This window comes from Apus apus, chromosome 3, assembly GCF_020740795.1.
Source record: "Apus apus isolate bApuApu2 chromosome 3, bApuApu2.pri.cur, whole genome shotgun sequence".
In the NCBI taxonomy this organism is placed as follows: Eukaryota; Metazoa; Chordata; class Aves; order Apodiformes; family Apodidae; genus Apus; species Apus apus.
The window spans coordinates 57,414,869-57,435,897 of NC_067284.1; the positions used below are offsets into that span (position 1 = coordinate 57,414,869).

The 21,029-nt window shown below is 39.8% G+C and overlaps 2 protein-coding genes across 2 annotated transcripts; one reads left to right on the forward strand and one right to left on the reverse strand.

Moving 5' to 3' along the window:
• The first annotated feature begins 18 nt into the window (after positions 1-18).
• TRMT61B (tRNA methyltransferase 61B) lies at positions 19-7,433 on the forward strand. Its single transcript, XM_051615361.1, has 7 exons — positions 19-548; positions 652-754; positions 4,323-4,513; positions 5,701-5,792; positions 6,209-6,438; positions 7,071-7,151; positions 7,325-7,433. Exons 1-7 carry the CDS (start codon positions 60-62, stop codon positions 7,366-7,368), a joined length of 1,230 nt encoding a protein of 409 aa, XP_051471321.1. The 5' UTR covers positions 19-59; the 3' UTR covers positions 7,369-7,433.
• A 176-nt stretch (positions 7,434-7,609) lies between these two features.
• On the reverse strand, positions 7,610-15,117 carry SPDYA (speedy/RINGO cell cycle regulator family member A). Its single transcript, XM_051615025.1, has 7 exons — positions 15,032-15,117; positions 14,265-14,511; positions 13,165-13,223; positions 12,827-12,912; positions 11,073-11,244; positions 9,186-9,480; positions 7,610-7,707 (listed from the first exon to the last, which is right to left on the reverse strand). Exons 2-7 carry the CDS (start codon positions 14,491-14,493, stop codon positions 7,610-7,612), a joined length of 939 nt encoding a protein of 312 aa, XP_051470985.1. The 5' UTR covers positions 14,494-14,511; positions 15,032-15,117.
• Positions 15,118-21,029: the final 5,912 nt, after the last annotated feature.

A 21,029-nucleotide genomic window follows, 5' to 3' on the forward strand; every position in this document is an offset into this window, starting at 1 on the left:
CGGCGGCGCAGGCGCGCGGGGCGGCGGTTGGGGCGTCCGTTGCCGCCTGGGCTGCCCCGATGCGGGCCTGGCCCGGGCTGCGGCGGGCCGCGTCCTCCGGGCGGGGGGCACCCCCGGGCGGGGGGCCGCGGCAGCGGGCGTGGGGGGCGTCGCTGTCGCCGCTGGAGCGGGTGAGGCGGCTGCTGCCGCTGGAGGAAGCGGCGGCGCTGGAGCGGTACGCGGCGGCGGCCCCCGAGCGGGAGGAAGCGGCCGTCCCTCAGGTGCCGCCCGGGGAGGCGGGAGCGCGGCCGGGGCCCTTTCGCGCTGGGGAGCTGGCCCTGGCGGAGATGCGGAGGAAGCACGAGAGGACGCTGAAGCGGTTGTGCCGGCTGGAGGCGGGCTCGGCGCTGAGCGGCCCCGGCGGCGTGCTGCTTCACAGCGACATCATCGGGCGGCTGCCCGGGGAGATGCTGCGCACGTCGGCCGGGGCGCGGCTGCTGCTGAGGCGGCCCTCGCTGGAGGAGTACGTGCTGCTGATGCCTCGGGGGCCCACCATCGCCTACCCTAAGGTATCGGCTCTTCACCGGTCTGGCTGGTGACCGGGAGGTCACTGACCAAATCCCACCCTTGGTTTTCAAGGCTGGTAACGTGCCGTCTGTTTCTTACCTGTAGGATGTGAGTGCTCTGTTAATGATGATGGATATCCATCCGGGAGATACCATTTTGGAAACTGGCAGCGGGACTGGTGCTATGAGCTTGTTTCTGTCGAGGGCAGGTGAGAACCTGGTTTTAGAAAACACAGAAGCAGCGCTTACCATGTTTAACTTTATTTCGACCGCATACTTCTGGTCAGTTCTTGAAAGTTTTGCTGTAGTTTGTATGTTCACAAATAGTTTGTAGACTTAAAGGAAGACTACATCTGTGCCAGAACCTTTGTAGGGACTGCAGGCTGTTTTGGTTGTATTTTGAGAGCCATAGCAGAAAGGGTTACCAAAGGTCCTGCAAAAAGCTGAGTCTTAGCCGTTATTATTGTTGGCTTTGGCTTAACCGTACTAGATCCTTTCTCTGATAACAGTAAAAATGCGTATGTGGATCCTCATTGTTATTTTTTCAAGTTACAGTTGGCCTGATTTGATCTAGGTCTCGGTCTTGTAAAAGATAGAGAGCCTTTGCACTCAGCAACCCGAGGGTGAAACCTCCTCCTTCAATTTCATCTCATTTGTAGCAGTTCAGTTAGTGGACCATATTTTAGAGTAATTTGACCTATGGGCTCCTGATAGAGCAGCTTCCTTAAGGAAAGAAGACAAAAACCCCACAGTTGTTTTTGCTGTGGTTGCTTTTGCACACGCCTGAAAGTAAAAGCACTTTTTAAATTTCTTTTTCAATTGATTTTTAAACGGATTTCTGCTACTGCAGAATACTGCCCTTCTCTGCAATGTTAAAGGACTAATAAGGCTAAAGACAGGAACCTCATCATGGATCATCTTTAATAAATACAGCAGAAAAGCACGACTTGCATATCCTGAAGGCTTTTGTTCAAAGGCAGTGTTTGTGTGTGCCCCTCCGTCAGAGTAAGTGAATACCTGAAGGTGCCAGCAGTAATCACGGAATCCAAGAAGCCTCCTGTATCCTGAGCTTCTGTGAAACCCCAGCATTTCTTTATTACTATTTCCCAATGTATTCTATGCTTTGTAAAATGGTTACAATTCCGGCTGCTTTTGTTGTTGTACTCTGAATCATTCAGTAGCTCATGACAGAAAACCTTTCTCCCAGCTAAGTATCTGTGGGAGGTGGTGCTTCCTCTTACACTCTTGTGAGGGGACAAACTGAACAAATCAGCCACTCTTTTTGTTCAAGTCCATTAAATAACCTTAGAGTCTAGGACAGCAAATCGGTTTTCTTGAACTCTCCCATGTAGCTGTTCTGTATATCTGCTGTCCCTTGACACGTGTTCTGGGATAACAATAAGGCTTTATAGAAGCCTGAGTTTTTCTGAGGAGTTTTAGTTTTTGGCAAGGGTGTCATGATTGCCATTACTCCAGCCCTGCTCTTAGATGCCAGGTCATACTGCTGAGGACACTGTGAGGAGCTAGGAATGGTTACACTCAGTAAATGGTAGGAGTTTAAAATTGGTGAGGATATGTAAGCAGCAGCAAAGGGAATCTGTAGGCTCCTCTACTGAGACAAACAGAGCAGTTTGTTCTTCTTAGTACTTTGGTTTAGCTGCAGTAATCTCTGCCTGGCATGCTAATTCAGTTGAAATGCATGTTTTAATGATGATTTTAATTAAGTGTTGCCCCAAGATCACTCAGCTGCAAGTGGTCATGATATACATTGGGCCCAAGTTTTGAGGTCAGCAGCTGCACTTCTGCTCCCACCCCACCCTCCCACTTTCTATCTCCTACTGCTATTCCTTAGTTCCTTCGATCATCTTTCTCCAAGACACTAGGGTTTTTTCGTATTTCCTTAATGGGATTGTGAAAATTGTGTGGCATTATCCTTAAAGCAGCCAATGCTGCCATGGGAGCTAGAGGCTGACAAAACAGAAGATGAAAGTCAGCACCTCTATTTCCAGAGATGCATTTGGGAAGAGGGAAAATAAGAGTAATTAGCTTTTTCTATCCTCCTCTACACGCAGACCCTAAATCCTAAGAAAGAGATTGAAGACCTGAGGTTGGCTAAGGCAAGAGTTAGTTTGTGCTAAACACAGCAAATTACTTTCTGCCTTGAATATTCAGTCCACTGTGGCTATTTCTTACCACCACACCTGGACTTACTAATTATTCTTCTCCTTCTCCAGTCTTGTCCAGTAGGTTCCTCTGACCCCTTAAACTTAGCTGTAATCATGCTAAGTCAGCAAAATCCTTAGCATCGCCAGGCTGTTAACCCCATCCATGGGAAGAAGGTTCTTGTGTGCCAGTTCAGCTCTGTCTTGAGGAGAGAGGGTGGAAAGGTACAAGATTATATTGTTTTTTCAAGTTTACTGAACTTACATCAGCACCAAATATAGGCAGTGTTAGTCACAGCTTAACACAATTTGGTGCTGACCAAGAAAAATAGTGATTTAATGTGCTCTTTCCTAATGGTGACTAATTTTGCCACCATTTTATACAGTGAAAACCCAACAAAGAAAACACTGGTAAATGCTGGAATTTAAATGTAGTGGATGCATTACCAAGGTCCATGGAAGTATTTAATTTCCGAAATTCTTATTTATTTAACAGATTTCATTAATCTCCTCTCTTTGTTTTGCTCTCATTTTGTTTTATTTTCCATTATTACTTTATTTTTTCCCAGAAACTATTGACATGCAACATGACAAAGTTAAGACTGTATTAAGCATGTGGCATTTGTCATGACTTGAAGATCTTTGGATTTGGAAGATATGTAGCTGTTTTAACTAGTTTTCCTTGTTTTTCCAGAAGTCAGTTTGAAAATGTAGGAAATTTTTTGAGTGAGCAGAGGACCAATGTGAATAATTTTATTCCTCCAATAGTTGCAAGCTGATAATCTTGAGTAATAAAGAATTGGTGATGCTATTCTACAACTGTTAAAGATGGTCACACATGACAGTGCTGAAGCCTTCACTTCTTATGTGTTGGCTCTGACCTCTGTCTGATCCAGGGTGAGCTAGATCAGGGAAGGACTGCTGGGAAACCTATCCCTTTTTTTGTTCAGTGTTCTGAATGGATTTGTAGTGGGATGACATAGGAAAACAACAGGAAATAACACAACCCTATGTAAATCACAGGATACACTTAAAATCTTGTTCAAGGGCATGAGCTCAGTGAGCAGGGGTGGGGTTTTTCTTAACCTTTCCTCAACCCTAAGAAGGGACGGGTGGAGAAAAAATTATGCCTGGAAAACAGCAAACTTCAGCAAAAATTTTAAACCAGCTGTTTCAAACCTTATTAGCAGCAGAAGCAGTCGCTGTCTGTCAGCTTTATAGCACCTGTGAGTAGTGACCAATGCGGCAGTTTTCTCAGCCCGTACCTCTAGTAGCTGTAGCAAGAGAATCAGAGATTGATAGTGGCACAGATGCTCAGGTTGTCTTTTGCTGCAGGAGTTACTTCAGAACATCCTAGGAACAACTGGTAATACTAGAACTATGCTTTACTTCATCTGTTCATTGATGGATTTCAGACCGTGAAGGAACTAACACAGCACTTTATCTGCATAAATTTGTTTTAAATGTAAAGAAAAAATAAACTGTAACTGGTAATTTCCTGAAGTGAATCTGAGATGTAAAGATGTACTTCTGTTACTTACTATGCTACTTTTTTATTTTTCTAAATTCTTTATTACCAGGAGGGGAAAGTCTAGTATCTTCTGTTTGTTTTCAGTTGGGCCCAAAGGACGTGTTATAAGTTATGAAATCAGAGACGATCATCATAATTTAGCTAAGAAAAATTACAGGCACTGGCGTGCTGCATGGGAAATAGGACATATGGAAGAGTGGCCAGATAACGTGGATTTCATTCTTAAAGACATTTCAAAAGCTGCTGAGGATATGAAATCTTTAACATGTGACGCAGTAAGTCCAAGAAATCTCCCCATTTGACATTTATCTTTTCTGCATAAATTAAGACCTCTAGTGCTCACACTCACATTCTCGTATGTAGTTTAACATGAGAAAAAACAACTGAATCCTCATACATTGGAAGGAACATTGTGATTATTTTTTTTTCTTCTTTTGTCAGATTACAAGTATTTTTAAGGTTTCAGTTACAGGTTCCCAAATGAAAGAGCAATATAGCTGAAGTACACAAATACAATAGTACAATTAATCACTGCTGTCTTGTAAGCAAAGACAAACTTACTTTAGTGTATTTTGGAGAAATGGATATTTTCGTATCTGACTAAGGCATGTATTTCAAACATTAAGCATAAGAAAAACACAAGCTTATTGAAAATATAAATAGGTAAACACTTTGCTATCAGCTATATAGAATGCACAATATAACTAAAGCCTAAGTTAGAACAAGGAATGTTCTTGCTTGCTCTCTTGTCCTGCTTCGTAAAGGGAGGTGTGCTGGGGAAAACAGCTAGATGTTAGCCACTCTTCCATGTAGAGCAGACAAACTACTTACCTTAATGCTTTAAACAAACAGTTGTGTTAAACAGTTCGAGCAGAGAAAGAAAATATATAGCATAAAAATATAATTTTTTTTAAATGTTATAAGTAACAATCTACAGGAAGGTTCAGATATTTGTTGTACAGTTTGAATTGTTTTCTAGCAGAGGATGGATAAATTGCCAAAGATGGATTTTCTAAATCTTGAAATAAACAGCAAGCTAGACACTGAGATTTGTAGTGTGTTCTTTTAATGATAAAGATGCACTTGAACATTTACTTTTTTACATTTGAAAACTAGTAAATGTTGTCTTCAAAAAGTATTCAATAGTGTCTACGTTATGGAATTTAATTAGGAAGAGTTTAAACATTAACACAGGACTTCTGCGCTGGTGAAACACTACTTGCTGTTTTAATAAAAACACATTTGAAAGTAGCAAGAACTTTGTTTTGTAAATGTGTGGACCTCAGGTTTCTCTTAAGGTTTTGAGAGGCAGTAATAAAACTGGTTTGTGATTACATACTATTCTTGTATGCATTCATTTTTCATAGATAGACATTGTTTTGCAGGCATTGTTGTTATGGGAAAAAATTATAGATGTATAAAAAGTTACTAGAAAAAAAACATATGTATCTTTCTCTTGCAGATAGTTCTGGATATGCTTAGCCCACAGTCTGCTCTGCCTGTTGTACACACAAGTCTGAAACAGGGGGGTGTCTGTGCTGTGTATTTAGCAAAGTAAGTATTTACTTCTGGCACTTGTGCATTTATTCAGGCATTGCCTAACATTACAAAATAAAAAAATCTTTTAAAATAGGCATCCAGCATTAAGAAAGTGTTTAATAACATTTTTTTCCCCCATGTAATGTTTTTTGTTTTGGGCGTTGCACTCAGTATAAATTACATCTGGCTCAATCCTTTGGCCTTTACTTTGCAAATGTTCTCATTATGGTCAGTAGAAGTTTTCACTTAAGACATCCTCAAAATAACTGCACTGTTTTCCAGTTCAGTAGTCAGGTTGCTAGCTCCTTTACCTTAAAATCAAAGGGCTTGTGTTTCATCAAAGGTAAAGAATGTTACAAAGGCAGAATTGAGACTTAACTGTATGATTTGAGTTTCTAAATACTGCTTTATCCTTTGTATTTCTTCAAAAGCATCACACAGGTTATTGGCCTTTTAGACAGAATACGGACCTGCAGGCTCCCTTTTTTGTGTGAAAAGATCATTGAGGTAACTCATAGAAATTGGTTGGTACTCCCTGCTAAAATTAAGAATTGCAAATCAAACGAAATGGTGGAGACTGAAGAAAATACTGAAGAACCACTTCAAAAGGAATACAAAGAAAGCCACATTGAGGATCAAGTAGTTCTCAGAGAATACAATGGTAAGAATGTTATTGCTGATGAGATTCTATAACTGCAATTTGATAATGCAAGGTTATCATGAAGGTAAAGTTTGTAGGAAAAGGCAGTGTTTTTTCTTAGGTCAGCTGAGATGGTTGTGAAGAATAGACAAACTTCTAGACAGCCTAGACCTTGTCAGGTTTGAAAAAGTATATATTAATGCTTATTTAAGTTTAAATGTCTATTAAACTAGACTAAATAGAAAATAAATTGCAATCTGCAAATAAAGAATGACTGCCCTTCCACTGCTGTTTTCAAATTTTTATTTTTTACTAAAATTCAGCCCTCTGAATACTAGTCCTGTAGCTGTTTTAGAGAACCCTGAAGGGCTTAAGGTTACCACAGAATAAATGTTACCAGGGTGCTCTGGTTTTTAATCCTGCTGTTCTGGCAAGTCCGAAAAAAAATGCCTCATACTAGTACAGATTTGCAAAATCCATAGTAAAGCAAAGAGGTCTGAATGTACTGATAGGTGACAACAAATTACTTCAACAGAAGCAAAAAGAAAATTAAAATAATGTCAGGGAGAAATATTCCATGCGCATTGGCAACTGTAGTCTGCATGTATGTTTTTAAATTGTTGGAAAGAATTTTTAAAAATTACTTCTCACAGAATCACTTTCTAATGATCCTGAAACATACTGCTCGGTGCCTTACGTTGCTAGACCATCTTACTGGCAGGAGGCTCATTCAGGTGAGACATTTGGAAAATGTTTTTTATCTTATATGTTTAGTGGGTTTTAAAAACTTTTTTTTGTACTAGCATTTGACATGTTACTATATAATGAAATCCTAGAACTTATAATAATAAACTAATAATTGTATATTGAAATACTGAAGTAGTAACTTGTTTTGTTTTTTAATTAGCATTCCTTACCAAGCTGAGAAAGTTTCGACCGCTTCTTTCTTGAGGCTGCTGAGATGTTAGCTGCTAATTTAAGCATTGTATCAGAATAAAATAAAATGTTACAAAGTAGCTGCTGTGTTTTGCAAGTTGTATAACTTTTAAGTAATAACAGCTTTGATTTTCTACTGGGTATAAAGTTAGAAATCCCACCGACTATTTAAAGGGAAAAGTTTTAACAGAATCATCAGGTATAGTGTTGTGATGCAACACAGATTGTTCCACAAAGCACAATATCTGCTTCTATCTCACTGGGTGTATTCTTCATTGCTTGTAAACCAGTCCATGGATTTGTCTTGGTTCAAGATGCTACCTCGTCTCCTTTTGCTGGACAGGCTCTGACAGTCTGCCAGAAATAAGGAGAAAAAATAATTGGTAAGGAAATAATGGATCAAAGTCTGCCCTTTGAAATGCAAATGAAGCAGGTTCTGACTTCACTGGCTACTATCTGGTGGCTATTGCTCCTTTAAGAGCAGTGTTCTTAAAGCACAGCTGGAAGAGAAACTGAAACAGACTGAATGTTTGCTTGATAGAGCTGTGCTTATTTTAAGAAAAAGACCAGTTGCTGACATGTGTAGCTTTGGTTCACTTCCAGCACTTGTGCTGAAATTTGCCTAGTTATTTGTGAACTTTACTGTATCTAAAACATTCTCAAGTGGTCAAAACAAACACATTTCTTTTCTGACCTCTGTCAGATATGAAAAGCAAGATCTCTGAAGTAAAACTAGATTTAGAATTAAGTCTTCCAGAGTCTCGCATAAGACTCCATATAAACACATGGTGATGTTTAACATGTTAAATGTATTAAGTGACATGTTGCAGACACCTGACTTGTTCTGTATCTCAAGGAAGATTCAAATGCCAAAATTTTTCAAAGCTGAGGGCTCCCTTGAGAGTCACAGTTGTACTGAAACTGTCAAAAGCACAATTCTACTGTAATAGTAAAAATGTTTATATTAATGAGAACATATGCAAATTTAAAAAATAAAGCTATAAATAACTCTAACCCTGTATTAAATATACTAAGAAGTCTGTAGTGGCTAAGCCCATAAAGTATCTTTAAAGAGCTGAGGCCCTATACAGCTCCACCAGGAAGTTTACTTCTCAATTATACAATCTCTTGGAGTGTTTGCCCCATAGCTGTTGTATGTAATGGAAGCTTCTCATACAAAGGCTCAAAGTGCTATTTTTAATAGATTAACATGCAAAGGTTCAGTTAACCTAGAATAATAATATTCACAACCAGCCTTAACAGGAAATTTGTATCAACTCTGTCAAAAATTGAGAAACACTTGAATTAAAGTGTGAATTGTGATTTAACATATGTCCAAACTGATGACAGCAACTGAGCAGCCTGCCCTTTCTAAAAGCAGTGCTCTCAAGAAAGCACTTTATCTCATGTAACACACATGCTTAACTCTTATGACAACACACCACTACTTTTACTCTTTCTTCTAGTCAATCCTTAGTATTTAAAATAGGAGTCTCAATTTAATTTATAATGCAAAAATAGTAATAAATGCATACATAGACTGGAATGTGACCCAAAATCTACCACAGTAGATAAAGGTAATTTGAACAGACTTTGAACATAAAACAGTTGGTATTTCCAGGAAGTCAAGAGACAAGATGTGAAAATGAAGCTATGGCACTAAAAGCACAGTCCTGCCAAGGTAACTGTATTTGTAGTAGGGACGTTTGCTCACACAGAGAGATCGTGTCATGTCACACCAAGGACACAGTATTCCCTTCAGTAGTCTGAAGGGCAAATATGGCTTCAGTTGCCTAAATTAATTGAAAATTATGTGCAGTATTAAACCATACCTTGGGCATAATACAAAGGAGATTTGATGAGCATTTTTTCAGTTGTAAAAGTGTCCTTCAAGTTCTGGACTGAAGGCAATTCCATCTCCAGAGTGCTAGCAGATGAGGAGGAAGATGGTGATAATCCTAGTCGTACAAATCTTCCTTTCTTACCACAAAGCAGGCAGTCTGTAGGAGTAGCATTAGGTCCTTGGGGCAGCTGAACTTGAGCATTGTGGTAGTTTCTCACAGCTCCGCTGTGGTGCACAGAACGTTCTCGCTGCCAGGCAAAATGTGTTGGAGCAATAGCCATCACCTATCAGAACCAGCCATGAATCAGAAACCATACAAGTAACAAGAGGACATACAGCTGAAAAAAAGGGATTGAATTCATGTATGGCAGAGGATTAATACTGCATAGCTGCAGTGGGTGTTGCCTATGATCTTTTTCTCACTAGACAGTTTGTTACCTTAGGCACAAGAAGGGGAACTATTATGAATCAGATGTGGAAACACAGCAGTTTGCAGCTTTGTATATTCATAGAATCATCCTGGTTGAAGGGACCTTGAAGATCATCAAGTCCAACCATAATCTAAATTGCCCTACCATAACCTAATTTACCCGTTCAGAGCTCAAATCATGTCCCTAAGCACTTTATCTGCATTTCTTTTAAATACTTCCAGGGATGGTGACTCCACCACCTCCCTGGGCAGCCTGTTCCACTGTCCAACAACTCTTTTGGTAAAGAAATTCTTTTTAATATCCAGCCTAAACCTTCAGGCCATTTCCTCGTGTGTTGTCATTATTCCCTAAAGAGAAGAGGCCAACTTCCACCTCCCTACAACCTCCTTTCAGGTAGTTGTAGAGAGCAATGACGTCTCCCCTCGGCCTCCTCTTCTTCAAACTAAACAATCCCAGTTCGCTCAGGCTCTCCTCGTAGGACTTACTCTCTAGACCTTTCACCAGCTTGGTGTCCTCTGGACATGCTCCAGCAACAGGCTCCAGCAACAATATTAATGCGAATCATCACAAATACCAGCTCATGGTTTGTATATTGCACTGAAGATGGTGTCTTTTACTAACTACTAAACAAACTAGATGGATCTTGTGGTTCACAATTTCACTGAACTGGTGACAGTTGGAAGCTGGGAAGGCGTGCTGTGAAAAGCATTCTGCACTTCCCTTGTTCCTTTTCCCATAAGCACCCAGTCCCACCCCCAAGATGGGATTCTAGAGTAAATGAGATTTTCTTTTCCAACAGCTGTAGTAAACATAATGTTCTTGGAACATGACTGGTCTTTTCCAGACAGATGCATTCCATCTGAAAAGTGTCTTTTTCCCTCCTAATACGTTTGAAAAATGTAGGTTGTAATAGTGCATTAATAGTAGAGAATGTTAAAGGTGTGTCCTTGTGAGCTTTTGTAAATGCAGTGAAAAACCATTACCTTAAAAAGTCAACTGAAGTTGTATTATTAATTTTGAAGGGGTTAAATTTTCACAAGATGTGCTGGGATTTTTATTTTAAAGTTTCACTCATGTACAAACTTGTAATTTATGAAGCAAACACGGAACTATTTCTAAAGTGAATGAAGTGAAAAAAAACATGGTAAACTTTAAATAAAAATATTTATGCAAAGCAGAAAGATTCCAGTCAATAAAAGCTTCAACAGTTGTGCAACGTAAAGTATCTTAGTTTACCTCAAAAGCAGTTTCAAAGAATGTATTTTAAATGCAGAAGAAAAAAAAAATCATGGACAATAAATGGACCATTCCATTTTAACTGCTTTTTTTTCTTTCCCATGGCTTGTCTACACACTTCTGGGAAGAAATTACTCATCTAAAGCTAGATTGTTATTTGGTATTAATTGTTGTAGTTTCAGTATCTACAATATGAAAACCTTCCCTACCTCTTCACAGCAGCGTCTGCTTACAATAGCCCTGTAGTCCATTCTGCTCCACAGTTGATCTCTTAACTTTAGGAAATCAGGGAAGATTTTTCTCCAGGCTTTTCCCAAGGCCCATGGGAAAATGTCATACTTTGATTCTTCATCATCTTCTTCAATTGTATTTGCCAGATACCTTCAAATACATATGTTTGTGTCTGTAAACGTTCAATCTTAAATCACTGTATTAGTATGATTTCTAACATTAAAAGGCATAATATTGAAGTAGTTCTTTTTCCCAGTATTGTAGGAAAAACAGTAGAAAAAACCAGCCTACCCTCTGGAGTGCAGTGTTTTCATACTCAGAAAGCTGCGTATGTATCTTTGGGTAAATACAAACTTAACTTAAGCTATTACTGCAATTGCTTTACCCTTCAGTTTCATAAATGAGAGGATATGCAAGAACTAACATATCTGGACAGCTTTCTCCAAACTGGCAAGATACCCCTGTACTAAAATGAGCAGTTTCTGACTGATTCTCTAAATGAAGCTTAAAACTATTTTGTGAAATCTTAAACTTTACATTTTCTACTTCATGGATTTTAACTATTCTTGGAAAATTATATCACTCACATTATATTAGCAGCAAACATCTAAAATATAGGTCTAGTTTCATGTATAAATGAAAACCTTAAATTATTTTCTTTGTGTCCATATTTCTTCCTTCCTTCACTACATACTACTTTTGGATCTGGCCTGTCTTCTCAGACAACAGGCGAATATTTATTTCCTCTGGATCCACCCAGTACTAAACGCCTGTAAATCATACCTGAATTTTTTTTTTATGTTTAAATTCCTCCCCCATTTTCTCACTTTCTCCTAATTACCCAGATATTCTCTCTAGTCCCTTTCTCACCAGATCCTTTGTCCCTTTCTAATCTCTTTTTTTTCTGGCCTGGCTTTTCTTCCTTCAGTTTGGAGTCAGACACTTTCCTCCTCCATGCTCTGTGGGCACTACCCAGAATACCACTCACAGGAGAAGGAACAAACACCTTTCTCCCACACTAGTGCATGAATCAGAGCATCTGAGGAATACTATTATGGGAAAAGATTAGCTGAGCACCATAACACTATGAAAGAAAATGCTGAATCCTCTGTAGGTACAGCCAAATATGGAGAGATTGTATATAGGCTTGGTAAAGACAGATTACTGGTTGCACCTCTGTTCCAAAGCACAGAAGTTTTAGAACTGTTCAGAAAATTCTTATGAATTCTCTACCAACATTTTCACAGTTGACTTAAATTATGTTAACAGAAACTTTAATAAAAAGTTACCCCCAAGGTGGGCATCATGATGAAACATTTTGGTACAAATTATTTAAAGGCTAGCAAAGATACAGTGTCTTCTAACAGGAAGCATGAGCCACGGGTATGTGGCCATGTATTGCCCTGCATATATTTCTCGTAATGCTTAAAACAGTTGACAGATTTGGTTTGGTATGCAGACTGCCACGCTACCTATCACTGCCCCAACACTAGCATCCCCTCACTGCTGCTCAAGCTTGTTCCACCCAGGTGGGTCATCAGAGGAAGAATGTTGAATTAGCACTATATATATATATATATATATATAATGTAATTATGTTTCTATACTTCATACAGAACCCAAATAACTACACACACATCAAGTAAGTCTCATAATTATCAGTGGCATAAACAAAGGAATAAAACAATGCAAAGTTTATGCAAATATAACCAGGTAATTTAAAAGTACTTACAGAGAGACAAAGAAATTGATTCTGGTATACTCATTTATTGTGAAGTTAGCCCTCTTGAAATAAACGAAAGTCATTGCCAAGAGATACTGTTTTAAAATGTAAAATGAAGTATCAATATATTATTTCAGTATATTATTTTCTAAAATGCTTCACACATTTATCTTGCACCAAGATATTTTGATCATTTCTGTCAATGATGAAAGCAGAAATTTAATTTCTCGAAGCATAAACACATTAGGAAGAAAATATAGTTTATATTTGCATTACAGTATCAAGTAATTAAGGGCAGATTTTTCACTCAATGTATGTTCTATTAACTAAGAAGGAAATAGACTTGCCTTGTCTGCAATTTTACAGCAAGAATCCATCCAAAGGAAATCTTGGATTAGATCATCATCTGCAACAAAAGCAGGCTGTAGCATTTCAAACACCAAAATTGGTTTTTGTTAGAAAGTATTTGTAAATAAATAACAGATGGTCTTTTTATTGGAGCAAATAAAAGGAAAGAAGCTAGACGCGCCAGTAGAGAACAGAGAAACTGACAGGAGAAAAGAGATACTAAAAAAAACCTGAAGCACCAAAAGAAGACAAACTACCAGAAAGGCAAGGTGAAAAATCTAGTGACTGTATTTCATTCATTCTCAGTAGTAGGAATTGAAAGTGAAAAATCACAAGTATTTTTTGCTGTTTATCTGACTTCTTCCTGCATTAAGTGGTTCCATCTAATCACATACCATTATTTCTGATGAACTTGAGAGTGTTGAGATATCTGCACCTTGGTTACCTGACAGCCTTTATAAGGCAACACTTGCTTGATTATTTGTGGTCAGTGCTGCATTACAGTCTGTGAACATGTGCTGTAACAGGATTACCACAAACTCCCTCTGATACACTTCTGTACTTTAAGGTTCATATCACAACCAAGTGTCATCTTCCACTATTACTGAATCTTTTCACTAAATCAAATACAAAACTTGAAATGAAATGAAAAATTCAAGAGAGATGCTACAACTGCTCAGATTCTCTTCCCATTCCTCTCCTCCCCCTTAATGGTTATTCCCACTATAAATAACGTTTATAAAAAATGGGACTCCAGCATTTTTAAGCCTTGTGTAAAAGAAGATGTATATTGGTTTACATGTATTTGTTAAAATATAAGAGAAAAATGAAAGGGGAATTATCATAAAAGGAAGTATCATACCACCTTTGTCTCATTTGTATTTTCAGAAGATATTTTCAATCAGTTTGGTAGCCCTTGCATCTTTAACTTAAGCATTAAATATACAGTAAAATATAGCAACAAAATACACTTAGACAAAGACATGGCCATTAGTATCTATATAAAAAGAACTCCCAACATAATTGAGTTTAGAAAACATTTGCTTAATAGTTTTCTACTGTTCAGTCAATACATTTTTATCTGTCATTATTAACCTACCAAATAGTTTAAAGAAAGTTGTCATTTCCTGACGCTGAATAACTAGACATGGCCCCTTTGGACATTTATATTTATGACTGGGAATCTTTTTTTCACCATTTTCTTCATGGTCTTTAAAAGCAGGCCGCTTTAGTCTAAGAAGGCTTTTTTGGTGATGTGATCTGGATGTACTCAATTTTACAGGAACAGTGACAGTGGGAGATGTGGGACACACCAGATTGTGCCTCATTTTGGTGAGTAAAGGATCCTGTTAAAAAAAAGAAGAAGAAATTAATTGCAAAAAAAAATTAGTTTTAGCAGTTCTCTGTATTTCTTTTGTTCAGGTGAAGCATTTCGGTAGAGCTTGTCTGTCAGGTGATACAAAAATTAATTGTATCAATACTAGTAAGTCTTGTGCCTTAGCCAACTATGTAAGTGCCTTTAATTTAGTTCTAATTATATCAAACTCTTTTTCAGTGGAGGGAGCCTTCAATCTTCCATTTTTTTTTTTAATTTTGAATGGAAAAAAGAAAAAAAAAATCCTTCCCATGAAAGGTTGCTGGTTGTCACATCCCTGTAGCCCTACACGCTTCCTTAGATCTCCCAAAGAATTACCATTCCCCCCTTCCAACTTGTGGCTGTGTATGTTTAAAAGAACATTGATAGAATTAATGCAACAGAACCATCATTAAGCCGTGTAAGAATAAAATTCAGGTCTTGAGCTCCCCATTTTTATAACATTTGACTGTAGCTGGCGGGGATAAAACTTACCCTCGAGTAGGACATACCCTGAAGGCATAACCCAGGAGACAAACCTGAGGTGTTTGTAACTATAAAAACCGAGCAGCTACCAAATGGAGCCCGAGGAAAGGTGTTTTCAGACAGGAGCAAATGCCTTTATTTCTTCGCCAGATCCCTCCACAGAGCACAGGGCTGCCTGAGGCCGGCTCACAGCAGTCTACCCGGCTCTTCAGCTCCTCGCTAGCGGCCACGCAAACGACAGACAATCCCCTCAGGTGTGGGTGAGATTAGGCGCTTTTGGCTCCCAGCAGGTGAGCCGGGGTCCTACGGCGCCCCGGGGCAGCCCCCGGCCCGGCCCGGCCCGGCCCGGCCCCGCTCCCCGCTCCCCGCTCCCCGCCGCCTCAGCCGCCCGCACCGGCGCCGCAGCCCCCCAGGCCGAGATGGCGCCTCCCGCAGCCAATCCCGGCGCGCCAGGCAGCGGCCGCAGCCAATCGGAAGGCGGGACACCTGCCGCCCGGGGCGGAGCCGGCCAATCAGGAGCGGCGCAGCTGTTGCCGGGGGGCTGGGCCGCGGGGACCCGGCTTCGCTTCCCGCCCTTGGCCGGCAGGGAGGGAGCGCAGCGCGGCGCGGCGCGGGCGCTTCGCGGCGCTGGGGGGGCTGAGATCGCGCCCCAGCTCCGGGCCGGGCTGTGCCCCAGCTCCGGGCCGGGCCGGGCCGTGCCGGGGGACCAGGCGCCCGCAGCGTGCGGTGCCGAGCGGCCCCGGGCCCCGCCTCGGCCGTGCCGCCTGTGTGGCGCCACATCTGGCTGTGCCAGCGGCTGAGCTCGGGCTGGGATCGAGTTCTCTCTCTCAGCTGCCCGACAGCGCTGCAGGAGCTTCCTTCACTCACCCGCCCGGGATGGCCAACATCTCCCCGCCAGACACAGGCTGTGAGGGAGAAGGCACGTCTTAGCTTGAGAGATGATGAAAAACGCAGGTGGGATATACCCTGCTGTTCCTTTTCCGCAGGAGCAATTAATGGGTGTAGTGCTGTGCCGCTAGTCTAACGCAGTTTATTGAAATGTAACAACAGGAATTAAGAACTCTCTTTCGCTAGTAAGATTTTAGTGTGAAAACTCACTGCTGTCTTTCATTGCAAGAGCTAAAGATTCACTCTAGGAAGAGAGCAAGAACATCCAGTTTCCTTGTTTCCCCTTGTACAGGGCAATCGAACTGTAACTGGTCTCATTTGTTATGGAGATGAGAAGAGAGGCCTTTTTACTCCTTCCTCATCTTTTATTAATAAGTTGCCAGATATCTTTATTTAGGTGCTCTGAGTTAGTCAGTTAATATTCAGAGAAGGGTCATATAAAGTTTCTGACTGTGTACTCTAGAGAGAGAGAAAGCATACCAAGTGGTAAATCTACAAACTGACAAGATATCTGTATGAAATGGGCTGAAGTCAGAAAATTCAGCAGCAGGGCAGAGATAATACCAAACACATCAGTTTCACAAAAGTCTGTTTCTTTGAGGTTCTCTCTTCGTGCACATGTTCAGGTTGAGTTACCCCGCATTCAATTGTTCTGTATTTTTGCTTAACACTTTTCATCTAAGGAACTCAAACACTCTTAAATTAATTACCATTCATATGATAACTGTGGAAAACAAAGAAAGGATAAGTCACATTAACTTCCACACAGCCATCTAAACCTTTCAGACTAGGAAACAGGACTCTCCATTTTTTTTTCCCTACTGCAAAACAAAAATCTGCAGTTTTTTTGAGCTGGTGGCTCTGGAACAAAATATTAAAAGATTTTTTTTTTTTTTTCTTTTCACTCTCAAAAATCTGTTACAACCAAGTTACTCAACAAGTACTGTGACTCTCAATTTCCTCTGTCCCAGGACCCAGGGCTCTCCTCTGACACAGACCAGTTGTATAACCTTGGCTCAGACTCTGAGGAGGCTGAACTTGTCAGAAAAAGCTATGTGAAATCTGCAGTTCTGCTTTTCTTTCCTTGCAGGACTCTGCAGCCTGAGGTAGGATTGCTGAGTTGGCAATGACTCAAGGATTCAACCTGGAAAAAACATGGAAAAACTTCAACATGGATTGAATGCTGAACACAGTGGCAGTAAGGAAGCAGAACTCTACCTGACTCTCAATCAGGATATAGTGGACTTAACTGGTTCTAAACTTTGTTTATTAGTAACGACAGTTTTTAGAAGATTGTTGAACAATTATCCAAGAATATCTGGAAGAATGTCGCTTTCTGATTTCCAGGTAGCTTGCTGGACATCAGGGGGCAGTGCTTCACCACCGGTAATTTAAACTGAGACAAGGCAGCGTTTGTCTAGTCTAACACACTGGATTTCATGTTGTACTTCATTCCTAATCCTTCCTACAGGTGGATGTTAAATAAATGTAGCTACTTTTCATCTTCATATGTAATCACAGTTTGAACTGATCATATTATATGTATATAATTAATAAGAACTGGGTTTGAAAGACCTGGAACTCTTACAAAATTTTTTTTTGAAAAAAAATAAATAAAAATCAATAAATGCACTGGAACTCAATTATATGAGATATATACTTATATAGCTACCCAGTAGCTGGTCCAAAAAGGCAGTTACGAAGCAGTTTGCTTCTTTGAAATTAAAAAATAGCATAACATTTTTCACTGATGGAGTTGCTTACAGATAGATTAAGAAGCATCACTGAAGAAAAACATAGGGCTAGTATTTTGATAAATTATATTTAGGATATACATAGATTAAAATAAATTAATAAATTAATATTTGTGAGGTAAGAAAACAAATGCCTTTGGCCTCTGACATCCTTCCCAGTCAACTTTTTTTGTTGTTTAAGAAAGATTACCAAAATTACCATAGAAAGAACACTTGGTATGTCTTTTCAAAGCATTATAAAGTTCATAATAAAATACATATTTTTCAGTTATAGACTTTTCCTTAATCACTGCGGAGTGTGAAATAGAAGGAAAAAAAAAAAAGTCTCTCTTCCCAGTAGAGATGACTCCTGACCTTCCTGGGGGGAGCCAAGCCTCACAACCAAATATATTCTAGATGAAATGCACACGGACTGAGAGCTTGATTCCTTGAGTCCATAAAGAAACTGAACCATTCATCTAAAAAGCAAACTCTGGATATGTGGTGAATAAAGGGTGTAGCAAGTCACACAAGTTTCAGTAAATTAAAAAGGAACAGATAAATCACCTGAACCCACATCTATCACCAGAAACCTGTTTTTTTTACGTGGGAAGAGAGACTAAGGATTTAGATGAGTTGAGTGAAACAATGTGGTGTCTGGCCTAGAACTAAGCAGACTGAATATGGCTTGAAATAGCAAGGACATTGGAAAGGTGCCTAACAGCTAAATCCTTGCTTTTGACAAACATTACAGTATGATTAGAACTAGAAATGGCCCAGTGCCACAGTGTATGTCACTGATGGATGAATGGACAGGAAAATCGTTTTCAGCTTTGTTTACTTGAATGGAAATTCTAAGCACACAGCAGGGTTTTCTAATACTGAAGTCTGAGAAGAGCTGTAGTTATTCTCAGGTACTGAGAAATTCGGAAGTAGAAGAAAAAAAACTTTGGAAACTATGTAGTGAACAAGAAGTGTACTGACTAGACTAATACAGCAAACGGTAAAAGAATGTGAGGGCTGCCAGCAAACAATGCATGTTTAAACATGCTGCTTCTTGCATACTTCTGAACAGCCCAGAACTCTGCAGCAGCAAATCTACAAGTACTGGGAACATGAGTTTGAACTTGCTGTTCATTTCTACTGTAAATAGACTGATACACCGTGCATGAACTTAAATGCAATGAAGACAATGGAAGCCTGTAAGGTTTTATTTTTAAGGATTGGTACTTCTGTGCTGGTTGTAAATGAAAAAAAGTAGCCTGGTCTGAAGAGTCCCAACTACTTTGTCAAAATAAAAAGATGAGATAGACTACATTAGGTCTTCACCATCATGTCACAAAATGGCAAGTGATGAATGATGTATGTCTCAACAACTCAGTGTTAAAGGGTAAAATGAACTGTGCAGTGCTCCTTTAAGTGTTGTTTTTCTTAATCCTCTGACATCATACACCATATGCTAACTTCTTAAAGCCACTGGAGATTGTGTTTTGCATTTGTATTGTATTTTGTACTGTATTTGCAATAATTTTGTATCATATTTAATAATCACAGTTATTTGCTACCCAGTTGTGCCTATGCTGTTTCTTGATGCTGTGTTGTGTGAAGGGCACTAATAGACAGGACTCCTCTATCTCACCATGCCCTTGGAGCCGTTTGTTCCAGCTGCCAAGAGCACCAGGCCTCCCGAGACACAGGGGTAGGAGCAAGGAGCAGGTGTGTGTTGGCCGTGCCCAGGGCGCTGCCCCCGCACTGCGCCTGCCCAGGGGCTGGGTCGCCCACATTTGCCTTGAAAAATGAGACCTCTTTGTGTTTTCCTCCTCTTTCCTCTCAGAAATAACCAGCAAACCCCAGACTTCAAAAGCGTTTGTGATAAAAATGTAACTGAGCCAATAAAACTTCAAGAATTTCACTTTAAAATGTGTAGAATTTTTGGTATAAAATCACATGAGCTGAAAATGTTTCATTTGCATCTAGTGAACAGCACACGTGCACAGTCTGATGGCAATGTGTATGTACACATCAGTGCACAAAACCACAAAAGATCTAAGCAATTTATTATGCAGGAAACATCTTTTTATCTAGGGAGATGAAAAGTAGAAAAAGTAGAAAAACTTTGGTGCTTTCACAATGTCTTAATTCTTTTTTTGAAGGCAAGTTCAGCATTTCTTAAATACCTGTTTGAGGGGGTACAAAAAGATACAATGGAAAAGTGGGACCCTTCTGAATCTTAGCCATCTGGCATATGACTCTATAACCAGGCAAAAACATGTGAATTGCATAAAATATTTCTTATCTTGTTTTCCAGTTCCAAAGTTTCAATTTGCCTCTTAGTGTACTGGTCACATAATTCAGATCACAAACTCTTTCAAGCACAGGGTATTTATCTATTCTCTTTTTTTAAAAACACTGCTGAACACAATTGTATCTTTGTCCATTACCACACCCCCTACAATATTAAACAATAGTAGTAATTAACACAGGACAATTTCTCTGTTGTCAAGAGCCTTATTTTTGGCATGGCCTTCAGAAGACTCACCCCATGAAAGGATGAATCAAGAGTACTGTTGCTATAATTTCTGAAGTAAAAATTATTTTCATATGCAAATAGTTTGGCTCCAATCCCCTCATACTGCTCAGAAAGGAACAACACCAAGTTCAATAGAGAGAAGGCAGAACTTTGAGGCCAGTCCTTTGAAGATTAAAACCAGACAAGTTAAAATGTAAGCTGGAAAGAGTCTGGAAATTTTTTTTTTTTTTTTTTTTTTTTTTACTCCCATCCAATGGTCCAGGCTCCACAGAGTTAAATTAGCATTGCCACAGTTTGTTAAACATTGAACGCCCCTCCCTAGAAGCAATGAGCTCTATAATTACACCACAGCAGGTCAAAAAGCATTCTTGTTTCTCTGACTTCAGTAATCACAAGCTGTAAAAGTTCTCTCACTCAGAGGTTGAAGCAATAAAACAACTAATATAAGGGCTGTAAATTAAAGTGCAAAGAGAAACAGATGAACTTTGGTAAGAGCTATTGCTAACTGAAAAAAAATAAGGGAAACTCATGAACTAGGAAAGTAGTTTCAACACAAAAGCAATTTATTTCAGCAAGGAAAACAAAAGCATTCTGTGAGCTATCAAACACTTAGCTCTCTAAACCCCGCTCTCTGCTGCCCATTGTGTTACACTAAATGGTGTTTGTGGGATGAGGATTTTCCTGCTCAGCCCACGGGTGTATTTGTTCACCTTTGCTTGGGGTATGACTACACACACAAGTCAGAGTGAGGCAAGAATGCATGGGAATTTGCAGCATATTAGCTGTTCCATGGAAACTACCTGTGTGCACACTGTGGCTCTCTCTTCATTCAGGAATAAATGTCTCCTGCTGACTGCTGGGCACAGATGTGTC

Bases quoted from the DNA above. Each gene is read 5' to 3' on its own strand.
- TRMT61B (XM_051615361.1), top strand. From the start codon at position 60: ATGCGGGCCTGGCCCGGGCTGCGGCGGGCCGCGTCCTCCGGGCGGGGG. The intron at 755-4,322 runs GTGAGAACCTGG...GTTTGTTTTCAG, and splicing joins CTTGTTTCTGTCGAGGGCAG to TTGGGCCCAAAGGACGTGTT. The intron at 4,514-5,700 runs GTAAGTCCAAGA...TTTCTCTTGCAG, and splicing joins AATCTTTAACATGTGACGCA to ATAGTTCTGGATATGCTTAG.
- SPDYA (XM_051615025.1), bottom strand. From the start codon at position 14,493: ATGAGGCACAATCTGGTGTGTCCCACATCTCCCACTGTCACTGTTCCT. The intron at 13,224-14,264 runs GTAGGTTAATAA...CTTTTGTTGCAG, and splicing joins AACTTTCTTTAAACTATTTG to ATGATGATCTAATCCAAGAT. The intron at 7,708-9,185 runs GTATGGTTTAAT...TATTTCTGGCAG, and splicing joins TCCTTTGTATTATGCCCAAG to ACTGTCAGAGCCTGTCCAGC.